At 48.4% G+C, this 25130-nt stretch overlaps 1 protein-coding gene across 1 annotated transcript in view; it reads right to left on the bottom strand.

Annotated features, from left to right (window-relative positions):
• The window catches only part of ERLEC1 (endoplasmic reticulum lectin 1), a 284891-nt gene extending 265190 nt beyond the window's left edge, over positions 1-19701 (bottom strand). The window contains exons 1-2 of the mRNA XM_086927644.1: positions 19365-19701; positions 13117-13221 (exon numbers count right to left, since the gene is read on the bottom strand). Coding sequence (XP_086783770.1) covers positions 13117-13221; positions 19365-19496 — 237 coding nt within the window. The 5' untranslated portion in view covers positions 19497-19701. The remainder of the gene's footprint in view (positions 1-13116; positions 13222-19364) is intronic.
• Between the last annotated feature and the right edge of the window lie 5429 nt (positions 19702-25130).

The raw sequence follows: 25130 nt of genomic DNA, 5'->3' as shown, positions 1-25130 counted from the left end.
AAAACGAAACCTATCGTGGGGCGGGACTTCCGTTTTTGTGAAGCCCGCGCCCACGGAGTGCCTGGAGGAGCAGTGGTGACGCGGGGCTCCCATGCCCGAAGGAGAGCCCCGCGGTCGGAGGCTGCACAAGTCCGGAGTGCCGGTGAGCGGGGAAGGGGGGGGGATGCCTGTATGTGTGCGTGTGTGTGTGTCTGCGTGTGCGACGGCGGAGGGGATGTCTCTCCGTGCGTGTATGTGTGCTTGTGTATGTGTGTGCGCATGCGTGCAGGGGGAGGTGTGCCTGTGTATGTTTGCGCTTCCCAGGAGACAGCCACGGCGAGCGCGTTCACGCGCGCGTGGCCTGCACCGATCGCCTTTTGCGAGATGCGCGCGGCCAGGTGCTGTCTCCTGGGAAGCACAGTCAGTAACAAAAGATCTCTGGCGAGACAGCGCTTACGCGCTGTTATCGCTACGAGACCTAAAAAATAAAAAAAATTGGGTCTCATCTGTGACCTGAAAATGTAAGACCAGGATGGTCTATGAAGTTGCCACTATAAAGTTATTACTGTTTTCCAATGCATTCAGAGGATCTCATGCAAACACCAAGATGCTTAGCGATTTACTGTTTATGCTGTGTATTGTGTTTGACCTCTTTTTGCCAACCCCATGACTCCAACCTATTCCCCCTTCCAAGGTGAGCAGCTCTGGCCGTTAGGTCACATCGCTTTCCTTTATGTTTTAAGTCTTGGGAAAAGGATTTATACTTTAAATTTTTTCTTAAATCAGGGATCAGATAAAAAAAAAAAACACACATAAGCCACTATAAAAAATAGCCACGGGGGCGTGGCCAAGATGGCGGGCTGAGAGGTCGCACTCGCCGAGAGCTCCCGGACCCCTGAAATCCTGCGCCGCTCGTAACTACTGATTCCCCCCCGGATCACGCGGTGACTGAGCCTGGAGCCCCCGGTGGAGGTGTGGACCGATTGTTGAGCCTTGTTTGCCCCGTTGGGGGTGAGATCCTGTCCGGAATTGCCTTGGTCGGAGCCCGCCGAGCGGCCGGTGTGTGAGCCGGGAGCCGCGAGACCTCCGGGCTTCGGAACCTGACGGAGCACTCTGCCGCCTATGAGAAGCCCGCTGCAGTGCCTGTGCTGTCGGAGTGGGAGCCGACGGCGACTTCGCGAGCGAAGCGGAGCCGGCCAGCGGCGGATGCAGGGAGCGGAGTTTAGCGGAGGAGATAGGCGGAGGCGGAGCCGGCATCGAACTGCTAAGCTGGTCCGTGGTCTGAAGAGGCTCGTCCTGAGAGAACGCTCCGGCCGGTCGTTGGTGGTGGAGTAGTGGCATTGTGCTCCTGGAGCGGATCTTTCCCCGGGATTGCTGATACCGGCGACCATCGCCTCGTGAGCCTGCCTACCGGCTGGATTTCTCGCTACCGGACCCGAGCAGAGGATAGGCCTTCCATCTTGGGCGTTGGCCTATTGATATTACAGGGCGGCCATTTTGTGCACCCCGGCCTGGCGGCTCGGCCTTCCTGGTGCTCTTGGTGTGGCGCTGCCCCCGTCTGGTGTATAGCTGCAACGGCACGACTGCCCTCTGTGCCGGACGGAAAACCTCGCCGTCCCCTACACAGCTGAAATGTCGAACGCTAGAGGACAGAGAAGGGGTGACCGGACCTTGCCGGACATGCTGGGGCGTGGCGCCCTGCGTAGTGGAGGCACTCAGCCCACCACGACCTCCCCGGCCCCGGCCAGGGGTGCGGATGGCAGAGAACCCCCGGTGACAAGATCATTCCTCGAGTCGCTCTTCAGCTCCCTGCGGGAGGACTTTCAAACGCTGAAGCGGGAAGTGGCCGGGGAGGTCCGTGAAGTACGGAGAGAGATGGACTCCCTGGGGGAGCGTGTCAACACCGTGGAGGAAGCAGGCCACTCTAGAGACGAAGAGATCACCCATCTGCAGCAGGAGGTCCTGCGGCTGCGGGAACAACAGATTGAATTGCAAGCCCACGCCGAGGACCTCGAAAACCGATCCAGGCGGAATAACATCAGGGTCCGTGGCGTGCCGTCCGGTGAGGAAGGTGAAGACGTGACTGCATACCTGGTGGCCCTCTTTCGTGCAATTCTGGGGGAGTCGGAAGACTTTCGGATCCGTATAGATCGGGCACATCGGGTGGGTCGCCCCCGCAGAGCCACGGCGCCCGCCCCGGACATTCTGGCCTTCCTCCCGGACTTCCCCCTCAAGGAGCGGATCCTCCGAGAAGCGTGTGGCCAGCAGCCTTTCCGCTTCCGAGACCACCCGGTGGCCCTGTATCAGGACCTGTCTATGGTCACGCTGCAAAAGAGGAAATCGTTCAAGATCGCTACCGACTTCCTCCGGGAGCAAGGGACACAGTACTCTTGGGGGCATCCTTTCCGATTGATTTTTCGATGGAACGGTATTTTGCATCAGCTTCGGTCCCTCCAGGATGTCTGCGCGGTGTTGGGCCTCACAGCATCTGATACGGACACCCCGGCACCGCGTCGTAGACGAAGCACTCGTGACGGATGGCAGCAGGTGGGAGAGAGGAGCTCTCCGCCGTCGGAGCGACCGGGCTCGCCCACGATCCGGGCGGACATGGCGGCCGCCATCCAGGAGGCCTCCAGAGTAGCGGCGAATGGTGAAGTGGCCCTGACGGACTGAACTTACTCCGGGGGGAGTCTGCTCTAGCTTTTTCTTCTTGCAGGTGCGGGGATTCGGGGGGAGGGCGGGGAGGTATGGCGAGTGCTGGAGGTGGTGGCTGGACGTCCACTTGACTGATTTACCACGGCCTTGTCCGATAAGGACCGGACTGGGACAATGTCTTTTTTGCAAAGTTTGAGAAGTGGGGTACGGGAATGGGACCGGCGGGGGGTTGTTTTGCATTTGGGGACTAGCGGGGGGGTTTGTTGTTGGGAGTGGTATGGATTTGGATGTGTGGGGTCCCGGGGGGAGGGGGGGGCTTTTCCAGTTGCGGGGAGTTGGGGTTCGGGGACTGTACTGTGCCATGGGGATGTTCGTAGTTGCCCTGTGCTGAGGCCTCGCGTGGTGCCTTCCATGTTTGCCCGCTGGGCTTTGCTTCTTGATGTGTGCTCCGGTGATCCCCCTCTTTGATGGCTCTTAAAGTGATTACTTTAAATGTGAAAGGGCTGAATAACCCGGTTAAAAGGCGGGCTGTGTTATCTTTGTTAGAGAACTCCCAGGCGGATGTCTGCCTGCTGCAGGAGACCCATTTGCTGGCTAAGGACTGCTCTAGGATGCGTACCCCCAAGTTCCCCACGCAGCTGTTCTCCTCTAGCGCTTCTAAAACGGCAGGGGTGGCGATCTTGTTCTCTAGGGGGTTCAGGGGAGAGGTATTGCACAAAATAGCGGAACAGAAAGGGAGACTTCTGGCATATAGGATCAAGGTGGGGGGGTTTAGTACTGACTGTTGGCACTCTCTACAGCCCCAATGACCACCAGGACCAATTCTTGCACAGGGCACTAGACGACGTGGCGTCCACCTCTGATAGGCACATAGTATTGGGGGGTGATTTGAACCTGGTTTATGACGCGGCAATGGACAGGTCTGTGCAGCGGCGCCACCAGTTGGGTGAGCTTTCGAGCTCGATTCGCACTCGACTTGAGGAGCTGGACTTGCATGACCTGTGGCGCCACCTTCACCCCACCACCCGCGCATACTCCTACTTTTCACATGCTCACAGGTCCTATGCGCGACTGGACCATCTACTCGTGTCGGGTCCAATGCTCCTTTTGGCTTCGAGCGCGGATATGGGGGTCCTCTCTCTTTCCGACCACGCACCGGTGGAGGGTGCTTTCACTCTGCCGCCGATGGTTCGGCCGAGAGGGGTCTGGCGGCTCTGAGACACGCTTTTGCATAGGCGGTCGACAGTGGACCAGATCCGCGCGGCCATTTTGAATTTCCAGAGTGTGAACGATAACGAGGACACCTCTCGCGCGACACGGTGGGCAGCCCTGAAGGCCGTGCTCCGGGGCGAATTTATAGCTATCTCCTCGGCTGAGAATAAGGATCGACAGCTCAAGAGGGACGAGCTTACCCGGCAGGTGAAGGAGCTGGAACAGGTTCATCATAGGACAGGGGCCCCCAGGGTTTGGAGGCAGTTGAAGGCAGCCAGAAAACTTTTGGCCGCCCTGGACATGGACAGGGCGGAGTATGCGATGCTTCGCCTGAAGCACAAATACTACACGGGGGGGACCGGTGCGGGCGGCTCTTGGCCAACAAACTCAGGGTGCAGCACCAACAGCACCGAGTGAAGGAACTGGTTGACTCGACCGGAGGTTTGGTCACGGCTGATGAGCAAATAGCAGACGTCTTTCGTAGCTTTTACGCTGACCTCTACACTGGAGAGGCCCCCTCTGCCCAGGCTGAGGTGGACTATCTGGACTCGGTGCCGCTCCCGTCGTTAACGCCAGATCAGGCTCAGTATCTGGAACGTGACATCCGTGTCGAGGAGGTGATCACGGCGATATCCCGGCTCAAACCGGGCAAGGCCCCAGGACCGGATGGCTTTATCCCTCTGTTTTACAAGACCTTCTGTCAGGAGTTGGCACCTCTGCTGACCCGCCTTTTCAACACCTTTGCGGAACCGGGTGCCATCCCCTCCGAATTTCTTCAGGCCACGGTCTCCGTGATCCCGAAACCGGGCAAGGACAGGACCGCCTGTGGGTCCTACCGCCCTATCTCGCTGCTGAACACGGATTTGAAAGTGTACACCAGCATATTAGCGGCACGCCTGGCACTGCATCTCCCGGGCATGGTTGATTCGGATCAAGCGGGCTTTGTGCCTGGCAGGCAAACTGTAGACAATACAAAGAGGGTGACCCACATTCTCGAGAAGGCCTCCAGGATCCCAGGGGAGAGGATGCTCTTGTCTATAGACGCGGAGAAGGCTTTCGACAGGGTACACTGGCCCTACCTAGAGAAGGTCCTAGGCAAGTTCGGGATAGGTGAGAAGTTCCGTCATCTGATCTTCAATTGTTACCGGTTCCCATCTGCAGTGGTCCGAGTGAACGGAGGCAGCTCTCGGCCCTTTCCCATTGAACGGGGTACGAGACAGGGGTGCCCACTGTCCCCTTTGCTCTTTGCCCTATACATGGAGCCATTTGCTCAAAGGGTTCGGCAGAACCCCGACATTGTCGGAGTCAAGATGGGTGAATTCCATCATGCGATTAGCCTGTACGCAGATGATGTCATTCTGACATTAGACGACCCGCGGAGGTCGCTACCGGCTTGCATCGCGGAACTGGACCTATTCGCCGAGGTGGCGGGCTTCAAGGTGAACTTAGGGAAGTCAGCCGCCCTTGACATTTCGCTTGCTAGCGCTACCAGAGCGGAACTACAGAGGCTTTACCCTCTGAGCTGGTCCAGGGACCGGATTCCATATTTGGGGATCCTGTTGGCGCCTTCCCTCCCGGCGATGGTCACGGTCAATTATGCGGCTTTGAGCACGAAAATCAGAGAGGAACTTGGCCGGTGGGACAAGGGCACGTTGTCGCTGCTAGGCAGGGTGGCTGCGGTTAAGATGACCCTCCTGCCTCAGGTGCTATACCTCTTCAGGGCGTTACCACTCCAGCCCCCCACGGGGTGGCTCGCGGAGACCCAGTCGGCCATTGCCTCGGTTTGTGTGGCAGGGCCGTAGGCCGCGGATTAAGAGGAGCATCGCTACGCTGGCGCCCGACTCTGGGGGACTGGGGATACCGGACTTGCGGAAATATTTCCAGGCCGCCCAACTCCGCTATCTGGTGGAATGGAGCCGGTGGGAGTCTGATAAGCACTGGCTGTTCCAGGACCAGGCGGTGGCGGGTAGGACGCTGCAGGAAGTACCATTCTTGAAGCGGGCCCATCGACCCCCCAACCTCTACGCGTCTTTGGTGACGCGGGTCCCGCTTCGGACGTGGGACTCGGTGGCTGTTAGGCATGAGCTTACTACCTTCCCCTCTCCCTTTACGCCGCTCATTGGCAACCCGGACTTCGGCCCCGGGATGGTGCGCGGTGCTTATGAGCGCTGGCAGGCGGCCCGCTGCTGCGCCTTGTATCATTTGTACAGCCCTGAGGGAGTTGTCCCCTTCCAGGATTTGCGGCGGGACTACGGCCTCCCAGAGACGGAGCGCATGCGATACATGCAGGCGCGTCACTGGGCACTTCAACCCCAGGTGCGCGACACGGCAAAACGGGAGATCACGGTATATGAGCGCTGGTTAATCACTCGCACGTCGGACGCTAAACTGATCTCAGATCTGTATAAAATGCTGCAGCCCCCCTCCTTCCATATTCACAACCCCGGCCGGGAACGCTCGGGCGAGTGTTGAGCCACAAGGAATGGGAACACATCTCCTTCCGCGCACGCCACTCGGCCTATCACACGGGTCTCACGGAGACCTTCACCAAAATCTCGACCTACTGGTACCGCACCCCGGAGAAACTGCACGAGATGGACAGGGCAATACCAGGGACGTGCTGGCGCAACTGTGGCAATACTGGTACACTTACACACATACTGTGGGAATGCCCCCTTCTGGCTCCTTATTGGGAGGAGGTCCTGGGTGAGGTGGACAAATGTTTTGAGATAGAGCTGCCGAGGTTCCCTGCCTATGTTCTACTGGGATTGCCAAATGGGTTGATGTATCCCCTCAGGTCCAGGAGGGGCAGACAGATTGCGATTGCTCTGGGGTCAGCGGTGCAAAATATTCTCATACATTGGCGCTCTACCACACTTCCCTCTGTAGTTGGCTGGCTGCACAGATTATGGCATGTCCTTGGAATGGAGAAGATGTCCTTAGTGGCCCTGGGAGACACTGATACTTTTGAGGAACTGTGGGCGCCCTTCCATAGCTTGTTGTGCTCTGAGTTTCGGGAGATCACCTGTCCCAGATATCTTAGGTTGCTACGGCTGACGCCGCCACCAGACCCGCCTGTCTGATCGGACGGGGCTGGCATTGTATAGCGGGGATTACTGGAGGGTCGATATGAAGAGAGAACTGATGGTAATGGCACAGTACAGGGGGTGGGTTGGGGTATGGTAGTTGGGGGGGTTCTGTATGGTTAAGTAGGTTTTTGGAGCGGGGATGCTTCTCCACCCTTTCCCCCTTTCCCCCCCCCCTTATTTTCTTTTTTGCCCCCCCTATTTTTCTCTTCCTTCCCCCTCTCCAGTCCTTCCTCCCCCCCCCCCCTTGTTATCCTTATATGACCACAGGCGCGGAAGCTGTGTTCCTGAGTCGAATGAAGCCTATTGAAAAGATGTAACTGTTTTGCTGTATTTGCTGTATCACACGCACCGATTGTGCGGATCCTGTGGTTTACCTTTTTTTTTCTTACCCTGTTGTTTCCTACCCCTCCCTGCTTCAATAAAATACTTTAAACATAAAAAATAGCCACATTTTGACAGTAGAAGATTAGGGGCAAAGTTTCTTTTGTATGAAAATTTGCATTGAGATGATTTCACAGCAAGAATCGATATAATGAGGTTTCCATGAAAAAAGTCTGCTTGATGGGATGGTTTTACTTTAATTTCCAGCCCCTACCTTGAACTCTTTTGTGCGCTCGTGGCCAGGTTTTGCCAAGCGGCGACCATCCCACATAGTCAGTGGTGGTTGCTTGGGACGGGGAGCTCTAAACAGTGGCCGTACTCATCTTCCAGCGTGCCACATAAATCAGATAAAATCCGACTCCTTTCCTGGACAAGAGAGTGCAGTGCATACACGTGGGCAATCACAATGCTCAAACAAATGAGGTAGCCTTAGCCAAGCTCATTGAGAGGCAGCATGGCCATACAAAAGTAGAGAGAGAGTATCAACTGCACAGTTTAGCTCAGTTACTAAAGCAGTGAAACATGAGGCGTGTTCTCAAACTTCACAATTTACATCATGTGTAGCCCTGACAAGAGCCAAATATCGAGCGACAATTTTACACTGTGCGGGCAATGCAGTAAAACTATTTTAAAAGCATAAATCAAACAAGACTGCTTGGCACTTGCCAGGGTTGTCCCATTCACAGAGGATCAAAGCAGTCTATGTAACTTCCTTTGTCTGACAGGACGTCATCTTTGCAACTTAATGTGAAGAACCAGTTTACGTGCCATCAAGTGATAGATTTGGGGTAAGAAAGCTACTGCCAGGTCTGTGAAGAGGGCTTTACTCATTGAAGGGCCCAATGCAATAGTGCATGATGTAACCTTATTGTTGTATTCCAGCTACACAGCATGTACTGTATGGTTTGATATTGGTTTATATAGCACGTATTCCTTTTAAGTAACTACTGAAGTGTTTTGCTATATGGAAAGCACATAAGCAACTATGCAGCGAGAATATTCAGCTCATCATCTCCTGTATCAGACTAACAGGTGAACACAAGAAATATATTAACACTGCAAAGACAACACAGCCAAGTGAAAAATAGTAACCGCACAATATTGGCCAAACTATCTCCACATTGCTCCCGGCATTGATCACCTTCTTCTCAAACCACTGCTTCTATGATCATACTTCACCATCAAAAACCATCCAGACACATAGTCTTGCCTCTACCCACTTCAGTATGTTCCAGACCACCAATCTTGAGCATGCCTTTCTTCAATCCTCCAGGCAGTATGACTAGAAAGAAGTCGTCCACCACAACAAACTACCTGTAAGCATCCACCCTACTATTTCAATGCCCCCTGAATGCTTCCAGATTAAACAAGACCCTGCTCACAATTTCATTCACTGCAGCAAGATCGAGATTTCTCTTCTCCCATCCTTTGCACCATCAGTCACAAACAATGACATGCCTCTCCAACTGAATGGCTTGAAATGATGTCCTGCCATCAGTATTTAAATCAAAGTTTCTCCCAGTGACCACCAATCGACATACACATTAACACACCAGTTAATTAGCGCACCTAATCGTAACATTAGGAGCATGCCAGTGCCAAGCAGGGTACATGGCCCTGGCAAGTGGTAGCAACGATGTTCCATCTCGCTCACACACACTTTTCTAACTTTTTTCTAACTTCTTTCATTTATCTATTTAGGCACATAAGTGTGTGTTATTTGTTGTCTCACAACTGTTTATTGTTCTTCAAGGGTTTGGGCAGTTGTTTTTATATGATGGCATATTTTGGTTGTACCTCCTACCTCAACAATTAAAAGAGAGGAGTATTGTGCAAAAAGTTTTTGCAGTTGATGGTACACCACCGATGTATTGAATTTTCTATGCCTGGTCGGTCTAGGTCTTGTTTTGGAAATATAGCTCTCCCCTTAGGACCACAGACAATCAATGTGTCAGGAGATGCTGCAATCTGGCAAAACTTTGCTGGTCACCACAGTATTACGGAGATTGGAGCATTAAATGCAGCCCATAGTGGGAGGAAGCGGAAAGCCTGGCTGGGAGAATTCTCCTGGTGAACATGCGATAAGCCTCTAATTTGGCGTTCTCCCCGTAAAGATAGGGAAGGCCAGGTAAAATCAATAGCCAACCGTAACCGGTGCCTGTATAGGTATGCAGAAAAACTACCATTGGCCCCCACCCGTTGGTTGCACACGACAGGGTATTCCATCATGGTGCGGACTTCCAACACTCTACATCCACTGGAGGAGGCTGACCTACCAAGCAGGTGAGAACAGAGATGCTGACCTCTGTCGGCCACCCTCCCCGCAGAACCGGGGAGAGGTCCAGAAGGGACTAACAAACTGGAGGGAGAGTTGGAGAATAGCCAGGTGACCCACACGTTAAGTGGGGCCTCTGGGACCTCAGGTCTCCGGAGAGGAGTGCATGTGCAGCAGGTGGGGCCACAGAGGCATCCCAGAGCCAGGCAAAAGCAATCAGGACACACGTCGGTGTTTGTATCAGGCCTCCCTGGGAGAAGGCCTTTGCACCTGAATGTGTTACACAAGCACATGGCCAGGATCTCTCGTCCATTGCCGATGCCTCCATACTGGCTAGCTGTACCTCTTTTGAACATGGGGAAGCTGAGGACTACACAACCCAGTTCCCAGGCCGGCCCGAATGATGCCTCAATGACTACTTCTGGGACTACAGAAGGGACTCCCCTGCAGCTCCAATTATATAAAATATTAGCAGCCATAGATAGCCGGATATTAGTACTGTATCTGTGCGACCCGAATTACTGAGAGCTGGCCACCAGAAATTGGCAGATAGAGTGAAGGACATGGAGAATTGGGTGAACGAAATTCACCCTGAACAAATGGCGTTGTCACAGCCAGTAACAGCCCTGAGTGACCGAGTATGCACAGTAGAAAATCATGCGGAGGACGCAGAAGGATGCAACCAGCGACGCAATGTTCACATAGTGGATCTCCCAGAAGGTGGGGACGTGGTAGCCTATCTTGAGCACTGGATGAGAACTGAAGTCATCTCAAACCTTCGGACAATCTTTGTTCTAGAACGTGTGCACAGGGTGCCCGCCCGCCAGACCCTGGCCGACCACCTCACCCAGAGGTATCCAAGCTGCTCCATTTTAGAGACATCTTCCTGCAAAGGGCAAGAACAAAGGCCCCATATAACATCGGAAACAGGAAGGCCACACTGTTACCAGACTATACTGCAGCAGTACAGACTAAGAGGGCCTCCTTCCTGGAGGTGAAGAGAACACTAACAAAAGGCCACCTTCAGTACTCCCTGATGTTCACAGGCAAACTGAAGATTCGGTCAGATGGCACGTCCCAGTTCTGTCATGACCGCCAAACGGGAATGGCTGGATGCCTATAAAACGGGAATGACCCCGCCTGGGCCCTCGCCGGGCAAAGATGACACCAAGCAAAAAAACAGAAAAAGGCTTCATAGGGCCGGAAGCAGGGGTGCCCTGACGAAGCCAACCAGCAACCAAATTAGCACTGGAGCAAGCAGCAGCCCTCCAGGAGACAACAGAAATCACAGTGCAGTCAGTGGCGGCTTCAGAATTGGGCTCACCATCGGAGAGACAGTCGCCCGCGTCAGAGGGATCAGTTACGGAAGAGGAGGTCCTCCCTGACATGACCCCACAATCAGTCGACGATCTAATCTAACTTGGAGGTTAGTACAGACCTTGTCATGCTGTTCCCTGGCCCCTCGGCAGGCAATGTGCTGAAACCGGTGCGGTGTGAAAGTCACCTGCAAGCACAAACGGTCCCCATAAAAATAAAACTGGCCGACTGTCATACCACATTACTCCATGTGGGAATTAAGGTGATGTCTGAACTAGGCTCCTTGAAAGGACTGAAATGAAAACTCACCACAGACCTCAGGAGAGGCCACAACTTGCCCCCGGTAAGTGTACTGTACACAGGCTGGAGTGGACAGACTGATACAAGACTGGTTCTGTCTATCCCATACCACACAACCCCTCCTAGGAGTCTAATGGAGAACTGTGCATAAATTACTCTCTTGATTACTATCAAATTCGTTAATCTTCCAGTTCTTCTTCTTTTCCTTATTCCTGACTCAGTCATGTGGGATACCTGCGCTAGGATCTGTAAGCCTCGAGTTCGGGCGTTGGGGAAACTAAAGATTACACATTCATGGGATAACGCCTGTAAACTATGGCAGGATTTAAAGCAGAAAGGGGAGGTTTAGGACTCTGCTTGGAATATATCCTGGTTTGCTTAAAAATGGATTGCTAAATGTATATCCTTTTGACTACTGTAGACCTCCAATTTGCCTCATTGTTACTATATTTTCACCACGGAAGAATGACTTGACCCAATATGGTTTGTATTTCCATCAAATGCTAACAAAAATCTATTTTTGTAAAATCCACATGCGTCTGTCCATATGTGCCAAGGATAGGAGAGATCTAATTCTATTTTGAAAAACAATGTTTTATTGAGTGAAAACAAAGTAATCTTCGAAATTAGAAGGAAATTAAGAGAGGCCTCAATTTAAATCTCACAAAGCTGTCTCTTACAACTTCTCAAGTAGATCACCAAAACCCAAGTCGGGTACTTTTGCTCCATGATGTACAACCTGAACCACTTGAAAAACCACCCATGCAGAATCCATGCACATTAAAAGCACACGCGGAAGGGATGGAGAAGCACACGGATGAGTTAGCACGTGCTACCCATTTAAAATAAATCTTAATCTTGGTTTGCAAAATAACAGATAGAATTTGGTGCATCTGCACAGTACTGCGCTCAACATTTTCAAGTTATTCAATCTGTCACCCTTTTGTGTCTTAAAAACAAAACAAACTTGTCTTCTATATAACACACTCAATAGCACCCTTTTGCAGTTTTCTGGCACATTTCAGACTTAACCACTACCCAGTTTAGTGCCAATAAATTTACCACTATTGGAAGATGGAAAGTTAAGACTGTCCTACCAGTATTCTGGCTTGCAAACTGCAACTGCAGGATGCGCACAATCAATTATGACGATTTAAGTCATGGAGCCAACCTGCTATCGTAAGGCAATTTCATGGTACAGAGTTCATAATCTGTTGGCTGAATGGCCAGTTTAATTTTATTCTGACAGATTACAATAACTGGAGGGACCTTCCAGTCAGCATTCCAAGGAGCACAAAAGAGAGTACTACTAAACCAATTCAAAACATTCATAGATGGGCCAGGGGAGGTCTTTGAGAAACCGACACACTGTAAAACTCTCACTGTGTGATACAGTCACAGCCGTTATTTCACAGTAGCCCACAAACAAGTTCAACTGCAAGGACGTATATAGATCTCATAAATCTAAATCTGGAGGGGCGTCCTCAAATCGGACCACAATGTGTAAAATAGTGATCGGACAAGGAACTTCTATCCTGCTTTGACTTCACAAAGCGATGGCCAGCCCTGTGAAGCAATGGATTAAAAAGTAATAACACAATAAAATGGACAGTGTGACATATGGCTTAGAAAGCCAGCACACATTTAGATCACAACGATCTTGGCCACCTTTTCAGTACACAAAACCGTAGTAAATGGAAACATTCATTTTACCTATATCTTATAATGCCTTGGAAACCTCAGTACCACAAACTGCAAAATCAGTGACAAGCATGGTGCTGCCTAACACAAAGAACTTCGTGCATCATAAGGTCCACTACCTGAACCTTATTTTCAGAGGTTCAGGGAGTAAGAGAAGATGTGCTCTCTATTGAGTAATCCAAAGGATATTTGTCAGATCATACATACCTCGTCTCCAGAGGAGCCTGCTGGAAGCAGGCATCTATATTTTTCTTTGTCTGCCGTTGTCATAATGATGTAATTGTCCTCTTTGTAAAGATCACCAGGCGTAGGCTAAAACAAGAAGAAAGATACTAGAAGTTAATTTTTTTTTTTTTTTACATTTTTTGCTGTCTAAATAGAGACCGATTCACAAAGGGTAGGTGAAACATAAGGGAAATAGCGCCAAGAATTACTGTTCTCTCTGGAGGAGATTTTCAGCTTTATTTTTTATTCTCAAAGAATTCCATGAGTACTTCTATAAAACTACAGTAGTCGAATTTCATGGAGGACACATGCTTAACACTTACGCATGTAGCCTTTGGATACATCTACACATAAAAACAGAATACAAAAATACTTTTATTCAAGAGTAAATGTTTTGCCTGTGAGGGGACACCATGCACCACATTCTATTTAATTAGGGATACATTGCCATCCTACCACCACTATCTTCTGTTCTTGAAAGGAGTATATTTGTGAGTATTTCTAAGGTGAGGAGATACAAGTAAAAAAATTGCTGGTGAATAAATCAAACGTAAACATGTGGGAGTGTTCATCAACTCAGTCAGATCAGGTTCTTGCCTATACCCTGACTCTCCACATGTTATTAATAAGTATGCCCTACGAGTCATTCCACTTTGATTGACATTAGGAGAAGTGTGGCTCACTGGTTAGAGCGGCAGACTCTGAAGCTGCCTTATTTTTAAGTCATTAGTTGGCCCCTGTCCTGCTTTCGTTAAATCCCTCATCAGACCCTATTGCCCATTCCGCAACCTGAGATCCTCTCACCTCCATTTCTTGACTGTTCCTTCCTTCAAGCTCTGTAGATCTGGAGGCCGGAGATTTGCTTACCTGGCCCCCAAGCTTTGGAATTCTTTCCCCCTCTCTCTCAAAACTTCTAACTCTCTAACCCTCTTCCGTAAGTCTTTAAAAACTTGGCTCTTCCCCCAATCTGGCTAGTCTTTCTGTCCCCTCTACTTCCAACCAGCGCCAGGAAACCCATGGTGTCAGTGCGCTCTATAAGCACCCCTTACGATACGATACGATACGAAGCAGAGATCAGGCCCGGGACCAGGGTTCAAGTCCCAACGCGGCAGGGTCTTGGGCTCAATGTCCGCAGACTCGATAATTCTCGCCTCAGTGCCTAATCTAATCATGGGTCCCATGCTGCAAATCTGGGCAATATCTTGCTTAATCTCCACAACTGCCCCAACAACACTGGAATGCCTGGCTTCACCTTGGGGGTGCCCAGGAGGGGCATCTCACAGGGAGAGCCAGGAAGGGTTCCACAGCGTTATACAGCGCCGGGACGCCCCGTTGCTGGGGCAGCTGTGCGCTTTACAAGTATACTACAAGTATACTACATATAAAAGGTCTATCTCTTCGGCTCAGGTCTCACGCTCATGGAAACACGCAATAGTGATTACACTAATAAATAAACCCTCCTTAGTTCCAGCTATTCTTGCAACAACTGCCTGAAATCCTTTTCTTTGTTTCCAGTTAAAGTATTGGAAAAATATATAAACTAGCAAATTTCCACTTGTTTGGAATGCCACAATCTTCTTCATTCATCACAGTATGGCTTTTTTCCCCAATGACAACACTAAAGGCCTAATTATGACTATCGGTCCGATGGACTGTTGTAGCCACGGTGGGGGTGCGGTCACTGGCGGTTTGACCATCTTATTACAAGTTGGCTGTTGTACCGCCTTGGGATCACCACAACTGCCAGGGTACAGAGATCCTTGTTGGTGTTGCAGGAGTCTTGAGACCACAATATGCTTGGCGGTGCCGCTTCGTCACCGACAAAGCATATTTCGAGTTTCCTCTCCGCCATTGTTTTCATGGTGGTGAGCCCACCATGAAAACTGTCGTGGAGAAGATACAATTGGGGTCCTACAGGGCCTCCTGTTGCTTCAGGGCCATGGTGTTCATGCAGGGGAGAGCACATGTTCGGCCCCTGTGTGCAAGGCAACCCAGTTCCTGCACAGCATGGACTTTACCTTCTATGTCGTGCAGGAATCGGCTTTGGTATTCCCATTGCAGTTTTTTTTTAATAAGCCCCGCCGTGGGAATCCCAAAAGACCGCTTGCCAGACCACGAGTTACTCGTAATCTGGCAAGCCGCCGGCAGACAAGTTTGGCGGTCCTGGAGCGGGGCGCTAATGTGGCATTCAGCTCCAGGACAGCCAAACTCAATCAGGGCATGAAGAGGTTTTTAGACCAAGGGGGCACAGCCTCAGTTACTCTACTTAAAGTGCAGCCTTTGAAACTGTTACAATGCAAAGAAGAACTGGGTTTGGGACCAAGCACAATTGCACCTATCCTTAGTGAGTCCTTTATCTAAACAGTCACGTGCTACAGACCAGAGATTCAAAACCCCCTAAATCTCCTAAGACACAATTGTCTCACTTTCCAAAAGCTACATTCAATGGTCCAACAATCGGATTTCAATTATAGTTCACAGAAAGAGTAACACATTTTTCACATATACATTTTCACATATATATTTGCAAAACTGGAGCCACTGGAGTCAAGCTACCCTGGCTGAAGACGGCTGATAGCCAGAAACCGGGCCTAGGATGCTTGATTCCGGTCCAGGGAAGACGTGGCTTGGCAGTTCAGTCTGGACTGTTCCCATGAGGCACAGGGTCAAGACTGATTTGCATATGGCCATGTCTGAACTGGGGTGGCTTGGTGAGCAAAATAACTATGGATTAAACCCAGATCTGTGACTGGGGGTGAATGTTTTGCCATTGTGCAACATTCCGTCCATCCTCTTGTGTGTTTTGCTGTTCAAAGCAGTCTGATGGCACTGGCAAGCGTCCCCATCCCAGCCTAATACACTAACTCCTGTCTGGGAGGTGGTCACACCTCCTTCGGTCAGGAAACCTATTGTTCTGCCTTCCCCTTCTCAAGCTCAGCTCAGCAGTAGGAGGGTAGGATCATATCTGTGGTCTGCAGCAGCAGTAGCTTTTTGGCAGACCCTGAAAGGCTGTTACCAGGAGTAATGGGGGCATCCTGGATCAGCCCCACCCAGTGCATGTAATCATACCTCCAACACATGTAACAGTGTTGGGGTATGATTCCAACATGCTTGATACCAAACATGCCCAGGTTCGGCACAGCCACTATATAGTTAGACATCGTGTAATGCTGGATGTCCACTACATGTATAAAAATGCCTGACCGCACTTACAAAGCCTGGAGAATCAACTCCAGGTTTGTAGGGGTGTCCTGCTCATGCAGGGAAACATTCAGATTTGTAACCAAGCAACCTGCCTTCAGGACTGAAAGGCCTGCCATAGGATTGGCCTTTAGGTTTTGAGTGTAGTGACCTCAGATATAGGAAACATATCTGTTGTGAGTGGGTATCTGTTGTGAGTGGTGCAAGCACCCACTCACACAGGCTCAATGGCAGACCCATAGTCACAGTTTGAGTGGTCTCTCATGGGAGGCACAATACATGCTGTAGCCCATGGAAGACTGTTGTACATATGCCCTGGATACATCAGTACCATATACTAGGTATATGGTAATAATGTGCACATTTTACTTTAAAAGCAAACACCAACCTTCCTGTCAAGGCTCTTTGTGTATTTGCACATAATTAGGGAGCATTACAAAGCATCCCAACAGGTTAAATTCTAAAAACATATGTATACATTTTTACAGTAGCCCCACTGTCAGTAATGGAAGCAAAGCTCAATGCATTTCCTCAAAGTGATCACCCCAATTGTAAAGGCTTTGGCATTAGTGAATCACATATAAACGTGTGAACAACTTCTACATATCAATATCAATCTTGCCTTAGTAGCAGACAATCCTCTTTCACAGACCCATACCGTGCTGATGCAAAGTGAAAAGGTGTCGGTGCAGTGAAGGTGAGGGGTCGAACTTACTTGCCCAGTGGACCAAATACAGGCCTTGAAAAATCTACTCGCCCACTTGCAATTGCGAGTAACATTGTATCAGGTTAAGCTATTTTAAGCACCTAGTAGTCCCATACCATGAGTAAACTTAAGCGGGAAAGAACAGGTGTTTTGTTCATTCTAAAAATGCATGCGCAATAAAGATATCATTAAATCTTGTTTTTATCTGGACACATTTGCTGTCTGTTCAAGGAAAGAGGTAAAATGTCAATTTGTCGTTTAACTAATTGCTGCTTGGAAAATTAGGTTTATTTTTCTCTCTCTTACTAGAGTTAGAGGTTTATGCCAAATGAGCAGTGTGAAGATGTCCATTATGTTTCTCTAACAGATACCATTTAAATAAATAACCTGTAAATTACTATTACAAATTTATCAGAAATAATAAAAGCAAATTTTTTTTTTGTAATGAAGAAGAATGATGCAAACAAAGAGTTAAATAGGAGCAAATCAAACCAGAACACTTTACTTGGTGATGTGCAAATGATAAATATTTGCAGAAACCCAATTTCTAAACATTGATTGTACACTAAATAGTTGGATCAGAAAAGCCACATGTCAGTGAGAAAGTTTGTGGCAATTACAATGTCAAATCTGCTGAAAATAAATGACAGTGTACTACCACTTCATGCTTTATTTATGTATTTATTAAAAGTTATAGTTTTTAAACATGATTTGAGAAACATTACTGCCCCCGCCCTGATGAAAATGCTGTTAATGAACCAAGGGGGAAGTCAGGGGTCATGTGTATCCTATATGTGGGTTAGATTTGTATTATATTTGGAAAAAAAGTTTAGTCTATTAAATCAAACAAAGACACGCTGAACCAACACATTTGAAGGTGCTCTCATATGTGAAAATGATGGCTCAATAAATTATATTATTTGCCCACGATCACATCATTTGAAACAAGTTTATGGGTCAAGAGCATTACAAATAGGTTGAGTAGGTTATTTAAGTCACTAGACCTGCAGGTCCAGTAACATTTTTATGACATTTTGAGGCCTGAAATAAATACCGAAATATGCTGTCCTTGACCCCAAACAAAATGTCCAGGGCGTTGAGAGATAGGAATTCCACGACCTTGGATCAACTTTCTGTGTGAATGTAGAGCACTGTGGAAGATGCTCTGCACAGTTCCCTAGCAATACGTGATAAAACCCACATTCAAAGTTTGACTAGAGTAGACTTTAGCAGAAAAAGAAAAAAAAAACAAAATCGAGGATCAGTCTAAATTTTTGCCACATCCACAAAAGTAGCTTGCGACTCAAAAGATTCAAACCGGTTTTAAAATGAGTCAAAAAGTTATGTAGAGGGCCTTTTTTGATGTTCTGCTCAATGTGCTAAAACATTTGAAGCAGTAACAATATGAGTGACATTTTTAAAACATAGTTGACTAATGGAGATCTACATGTCTACAGTTATGGTACTGATAACACCACATTCTACACCTATGAAAATCTTTTTGGGTTGTTGTAAAAATGGCAAAATACTACAGTTGTTATAAACCAAGATCGATTTAAATATACATGAATATATGCGATTACATCAAGGTTAATTCCTGCTTCTGAAGTCAAAACCGAATGCTATGTTATCAAATCAAACGCTGCCAATGTGTTTGCTTTCATGTGCATACCCTTAAATTCATTAACAGACGGTTCTTCTGCTAGTATTTTTAGTTTCATATCTTTTTACACTCTCATCTCTCTGTACATCTCTTTCCACATTGCATAGTTCAAACTACAGCTATTATGTATAGATAAATACCAAAGCAACAAACTGCACGCTATAACAAAGTATAGTATGGACTAGAACAAAAAAATGGTTTATTGATTGCAGATTAAAACCATCTACTGCAGGTGTCCTCATAAAAACAGGCTAGGGAAGTCCATGGGAGGGAGGGGGGTGCAGCCATGTCAGGGCGACTATCACGTGCACTGTGTTGTGGGAGACCAACAAGTAAAACACACTCAAGGATCCGACGCCCAGCCTATCAAACCCTATAACGAGGGTGTTCTCCGACATACAACTAAATATCAAGGTTACTGCAGCGCATAGAAGGAGCTGTACTCGTCTGTCACTAAATCACTTGAGTAAAACGTGTCTAAGACTGAGCTCTCTCAAAAGCGCCAATCACTAGAGAATTATGTACAGCTCCTGCTTATATATATATTATATTATATTAGGGCAGACCATGGATGCTTTCACTTAAAATCTAAAGGACAGAGCAGCAGACAGCGGTGCCTGTATGGGCTGGGGCTTGGAGACCCACAGAAGCGACACCTACCAGGGTAAACTCCCTGCCCGGCCAGTTGAGGCGGAACGGGATGTCATCGCTAATGGAAGGCAGGGCGCCGGTTCGCAAGAGTCCGCAGAGCAGCAGCAGCGGCCCCGCCGCAAGTCGGCGCCTTGTCCTCATCCTGCCAACGCCAAGTTTACAAGGGGCTGCGACCGGCGCTACCTGCCCTGCCAGGACAGCATCTTCGTACAGCTGATGACACACCCGGTAAGGCCGACCAGCAAGAGGGCGGGCCTTCGCTGTACTATCACCCAATCACAAGGCGTCCGCGTAGCGTCAGCTCAACGCGCCACGTCTCTTCCGTGTCGCAGGTGCGTTGTTTCCGGTCAAGTAAGGAGGAGTGGGACGTGGAATTGCAAGAATCAAGCAACACGTGAATGGATAAAAGGAACACAAATTGACTAAATAACTTTTATGTTTATCTGCAATTGGGATGACGGGAAAACGTATTTTACAAATCAGGGTCATTTTAAATATGTAAAGACAAGGGCTGGGACGTGGTTGGCTTCCAGTGCGAGAACAGTCCCGGGGTCCAGCACGCCGCCTTCGCTCACCACCGCCACCCGGCAATCTGGCCAGTACCAGTTCAGTGGTCCGTCGTGGCCCCAGAACACCACCCGTGAGAGCAGCAGCAGTACCCTGAAAGCCGGGCTGAACGTTCACCGCAAGAACCCCAACAATGGCGAGAAGATCATGCTCTGTAAATTTATTTATTTATGCGATTTTATATAGCGCGTATTTTACCCGAAGGTGTCCACGCGCTTTACAACAGAACCAGTTACATTACATAAGGACTTCTGAGTACACGAATTACATAAAAGATACGGAACAGATCAACTAAACTCAAAAGAATGGTAGTAAGTGGCAATACATATCTCTACTACAGCTATTTGTGGTTAGAGTTCCAGATATACAAGTTGCAAATTCACTCAAAGTTAAATATGAAGAAAAATTAGGTTTGGACAAATATATATTAAATATTTACAGAGCATGATCTTCTCGCCATTGTTTGGGTTCTTGCGGTGCTTGTTCAGCACGACCTTTTCAGCAGTTTTAAAAATATAGAGCAAACTCGACCCGAAGGTATTATGCTTTAAATAAGCACCAATTATAATACACACAGTCACATGCATTGTTTATAATTATGGGGAGATTAATTGATTTCCCCATAATCACAGAATGTTGAGCAGATGCCGAGACTCACACCTTTTTCCCCTAGTTCCAAGACGGTAACTCTGGCTGTAACTCCACATCCCAGGTAGAAGAAGGCAGAAGCTGCACAAACGCGTTTCTCGTTCTGGGGTCGAGGTTCCAATAGGACCTGGAGCTGAGCAGGCTTCAAGCCTGGCTCGACCTTTCAGTCACTCGCCCACCTCTACTCCTTGCATGAACAACTTAGCTTAAGCACTTGTCTGCAAATCGCTGCCTTTAGATTCTTGCCTTCAGTGGTAATCTACTGTGGAAGTAGAGGCAAAAGTTTATAGGAACTGTTGGTATCAACTTTTCTATGCTTTTTTTTGTTCTGCAAAAAACGTTTCTACGCTTGAAAAAATGTAGTTTTCGGAACAGTTAGTTACTGACATATCCAGTGCCAGTGGAACTCCTGTCAGCAAAAAAACAGAGGAACACAACTTTAGAGTATATGTAAGCAAATTAAGTAGCCACTGGTGGTGTGATAAACACGTCGTTTTATGTTGATCTTTTCTTCAAAATTATACAACGCCAGCTGACGCGTGTTTCGTCAAACAGGGCTATACCTGTGACTCATCAGGGCTGCACAAGGCGTTAATGAGTAATGTAGGGAACCGGTGATAATTCCAACCCGTTCGACGGGTAGTTCATGGGCCGTAGATACGGTAATAAGGATGAAGGAGGAAGGCACAGGCGGATACGTCTGTGTGGCGGAGACCTCAAGGTGAAGGGTCCCGGCGGTGCTCGTCTTGTGCGTTAGGCCTTGTGCAGCCCTGATGAGTCTGACGAAACACGTGTCGGCTGGAGTATAATTTTGAAGAAAAGATCAATATAAAACTACGTGTTTATCACACCACCGGTGTCGACTTACTTTGTTGTAAACTCTCCCAGTATCAGTACTGTTTTATTGTATTAAAGTTCTGCGAGGGGTTTGTGAGTATTCAGAAATGTATTGGCGCACAACAGGTAGTGGTTGGGTCAAGAGAAATGTTAGCTTATGGTTGGTGCAACTCGATCAGAGAGAACCCTAAACTCTGAAAAACAGGGGTGGGGGAAATCCTTCCCTGTAGTTAATTATAAGCAAAGTCCGATGCACACAAGTCAGTGTGATATGAATGATCACCCATAAATGATAAGGATGGAGTTACACAGATGTGTTCTTTTTGTGTCGTTTTATTGGAATGCATATATTAGGAACATGAGACCAGCCGACACGTGTTTAGTCAAGCAGGGTGTTAACCCTTGACTCTTGAGGGCTGGGGGTGACATAAAAAAGGAAGGTGGATATTAACATGTAAATAAGACAGAACACATGATGGGAGATAAGAAAGAGAGGGGGGGAAGAAAAGATAAAGGCCAGTGGTCAAAGAGGGAAAGTGTATGTGTTGTGGGAACCGAAATGTAGGGTGAGTAAAGATAACATGGTGACATAATGTGAGTGAGTATAGCGTACTGAATCCCTTAGTGGTTATGCAAGAAAGCTTGCTTATACTGTTAGATACAATGTGTACATCCGTAATGTTGGGGAGGGAGGAAAAACAAATTGATAATTCATAGGTACAGTAGCTGTCAGTGACATAGCCGGGATGCAGTCACATATCATGAGGACAAAATTCAATACACAGGATTGTGGTGACACCTAAGTGTAAAAAAGGGGGGGTGAAAATCCCAAAGAAAATTAAGGAAAATTTGGAGGTTGGTAATGTGAACAAAAAGTGAAATAGTGACTTGTCAATAATACAGTTTCCCTGATGAACATAACTATTGAGCGAAGAAAAACCAAACTGGAAAGGAAACTCAGTAGAGAAATGAATGGATCATTGTGTATATCCGGAGCAACAAGTATCTGCAGAGGGCGAAAAAATGTAATACAGTTTTCTCTAATAGAGTCGGTGTAAGCAGAAACACACTAATTGGGTAAATTCGGTTCATGTTATCTATTAATCTTGGAGCAGCCGGTATCTGCAGGAAAAAAAGAAAATACATATTCTTCTCTAAAGCAGGCGGTGCTTGTAAACAAAAAGATTTGAAGCATGGCGTCACATTTGGCAATAAATTGTGGTTGCGTGAACTGAGTTCTCAGAATTAAAATATCACGTACACATGAAGCGGAATATAGTGGTAGTATTTTCGTAGTTCTGGTCATGAATACCTGCAGTGGAAAAGAGAGAGAAAAACCCCATATCCACATGTATGGTTGGTTTTGCTGTTGCTGTAATTGCGGTCCGATTTTGGGATCAAAATTTAAAGGAAAACAGTATACACTCTGCAGGGGCACAATTTGTGTGCGCATTATTACAAGACATACATTGTTTTTTAGTTGAATGGTGGCTGTCTAAAGAGCGCTTCAATTGAAATGAAGGATAGTAGTTAAAAAAGAGAGAATGAGGTGAGCGGAGAGAGCGTAATGGGGAGAAAAAGACAAGATAAGGAGAAATCCGAGTCTGGAAGGGGCGGTGTGGCGGAAAAAACAAATGGCAAGAAATGTACCGGTTAAGAAGTCGTATGAGGCGGGGTCTGCAAGGGAGAATGACAGAAAGGAAAAAATATTTTTAGAAGGGGGAACATGGGTGCATGGAAAGATAAGCCGAAGGTTAACTGAGGGTGGACGGGGGCTATCAAAAGAGAGAAATAACTCACCGGGGGAGCGGTGATATTTCCAACCCGGTCCTGATCGGGTGTTTTCACAAGATTGTGAACGTACTATTCTGGTACGCTTTAAATGTTCCCAGTATAGAAAGCGTCGGGAAGCAATCCTGACAGTAATGCTTGCGGCGTGTAAAGCTGCCTATAGTTGCCGCAGTGTTTAAAACTTTGGGTAGAAGAGGAAAAAAAAATATATTAAATGAGTCGTTAACACGTAGCTATGCTAAATAAAAAGACAAGTTCAGCTATTTATCTGTGGCGAGGATGGGGCTAACGAGTTCTTACCTGGGGTTCGTAGTGGGTCCGGGTGTTGTTGATGGCGGGTCTCGCCGGGTACGGAGAAGACCCGGTCGCACAGGAAGTGCGTGCTATTTAAGGGAAAGTAAGTGAAGCTAGAATCTGGAAGACTAGACCTCGCAGTGTGTAAGTGGCGAGGGACGGTGTGCTGAAAAGTAGGAATAATAGAAAACGGACCAGCCTTGTATGGAGTACATGACAAGGAGAGGTGGAGTAAGGAGTGGGAAATGAGGATAGAGATGGAAAACGGACCGCGATGCAAGACGGTTTGGGCAGGAGTAGGGAGTACTAAACAAAGTAGTGGCTCAAAAAGTGGAGTGGGAATAAAAACGATCGAGTTGGGGAGAGTGTTATGGGAGGAGAAAAAGTAGAGTCAAAACCGGGTGTGTGGGTGCCGGCAGACAGAATGATGAAAAGAGGGGGGGTAAAACAAAAGCGTAGCGCGAGAGAAATCAGGTGGGTGAGCAGGGACAGAAAACCTCAGTAGAATGAAGAAAAAGAAAAAGGGTGAAGAAAGGATAAGAAAATGTATGGCACATATTTTTATAATTAATCTGAACACAAACAGCATCGGATTTGAAAAGTCAAAATCACCAAATAAACAAAATAGCACAGTTTTGTCTATGTAGGATGTCTATCAATAAAGAGATAACATAACGGAACAAACATGCTGGTGTCGACTTACTTTGTTGTAAACTCTCCCAGTATCAATACTGTTTTATTGTACGTGTGCCCAGTCAATCAATCAATCACTGCATTTATAAAGCGCGCTACATACCCATGAGGGTCTCAAGGCGCTGGGGGGGGCGCTACTGATCGAAGAGCCAGGTCTTGAGGAGTTTTCTGAAGGCCAGTAGGTCCTGAGTCTGTCGTAGGCTGGTGGGGAGAGCGTTCCAGGTCTTGGCGGCGAGGTAGGAGAAGGATCTGCCGCCAGCGGTGGTTTTCCGGATACGAGGAGCGAGGGCGAGGTTGGCTGAGCGGAGGCTTCGTGTGGGGGTGTGGAAGTTGAGTCGGTTGTTGAGATATGTAGGTCCGGTGTTGTGTAGGGCTTTGTGTGCGTGGATGAGGAGTTTGAAGGGGATCCTCTTGTTGACGGGGAGCCAGTGCAGGCCTCTCAGGTGGGGTGTGATGTGGCTGCGACAGGGGACGTTGAGGATCAGTCGTGCCGAGGCGTTCTGGATTCGTTGTAGTCGTTTCAGGAGCTTGGTTGTTCCTGAGTAGAGGGCGTTCCCGTAGTCGAGTCTGCTGGTGACGAGGGCCTGGGTGACGGTTTTTCTCTTGTCGGGAGGGATCCATTTGAAGATCCTGCGGAGCATGCAGAGGGTGTTGAAGCAGGACGCGGAGACGGCGTTGACTTGCCTGGTCATGGAGAGGGTGGAGTCGAGGATGACCCTCAGGTTGCGTGCGTGGTCTGGGGGTGTGCCTAGCAATGTGGGCCACCAAGTGTCGTCCCAGGCTGATGGGGTGGGTCCGAGAATGAGGACCTCCGTCTTGTCTGAGTTCAGCTTCAGTCTGCTCTCCTTCATCCAGTCGGCTACGGCCTTCATTCCTCTGTGGAGGTTGTCTTTGGCGGTGTGGTGGTCTTCTGTGAGGGATATGATCAGCTGGGTGTCGTCGGCG

This window comes from Lissotriton vulgaris, chromosome 6 (genome assembly GCF_964263255.1).
Source record: "Lissotriton vulgaris chromosome 6, aLisVul1.2, whole genome shotgun sequence".
Taxonomy (NCBI): Eukaryota; Metazoa; Chordata; class Amphibia; order Caudata; family Salamandridae; genus Lissotriton; species Lissotriton vulgaris.
This window is presented reverse-complemented; position numbering and strand designations above follow the sequence as displayed.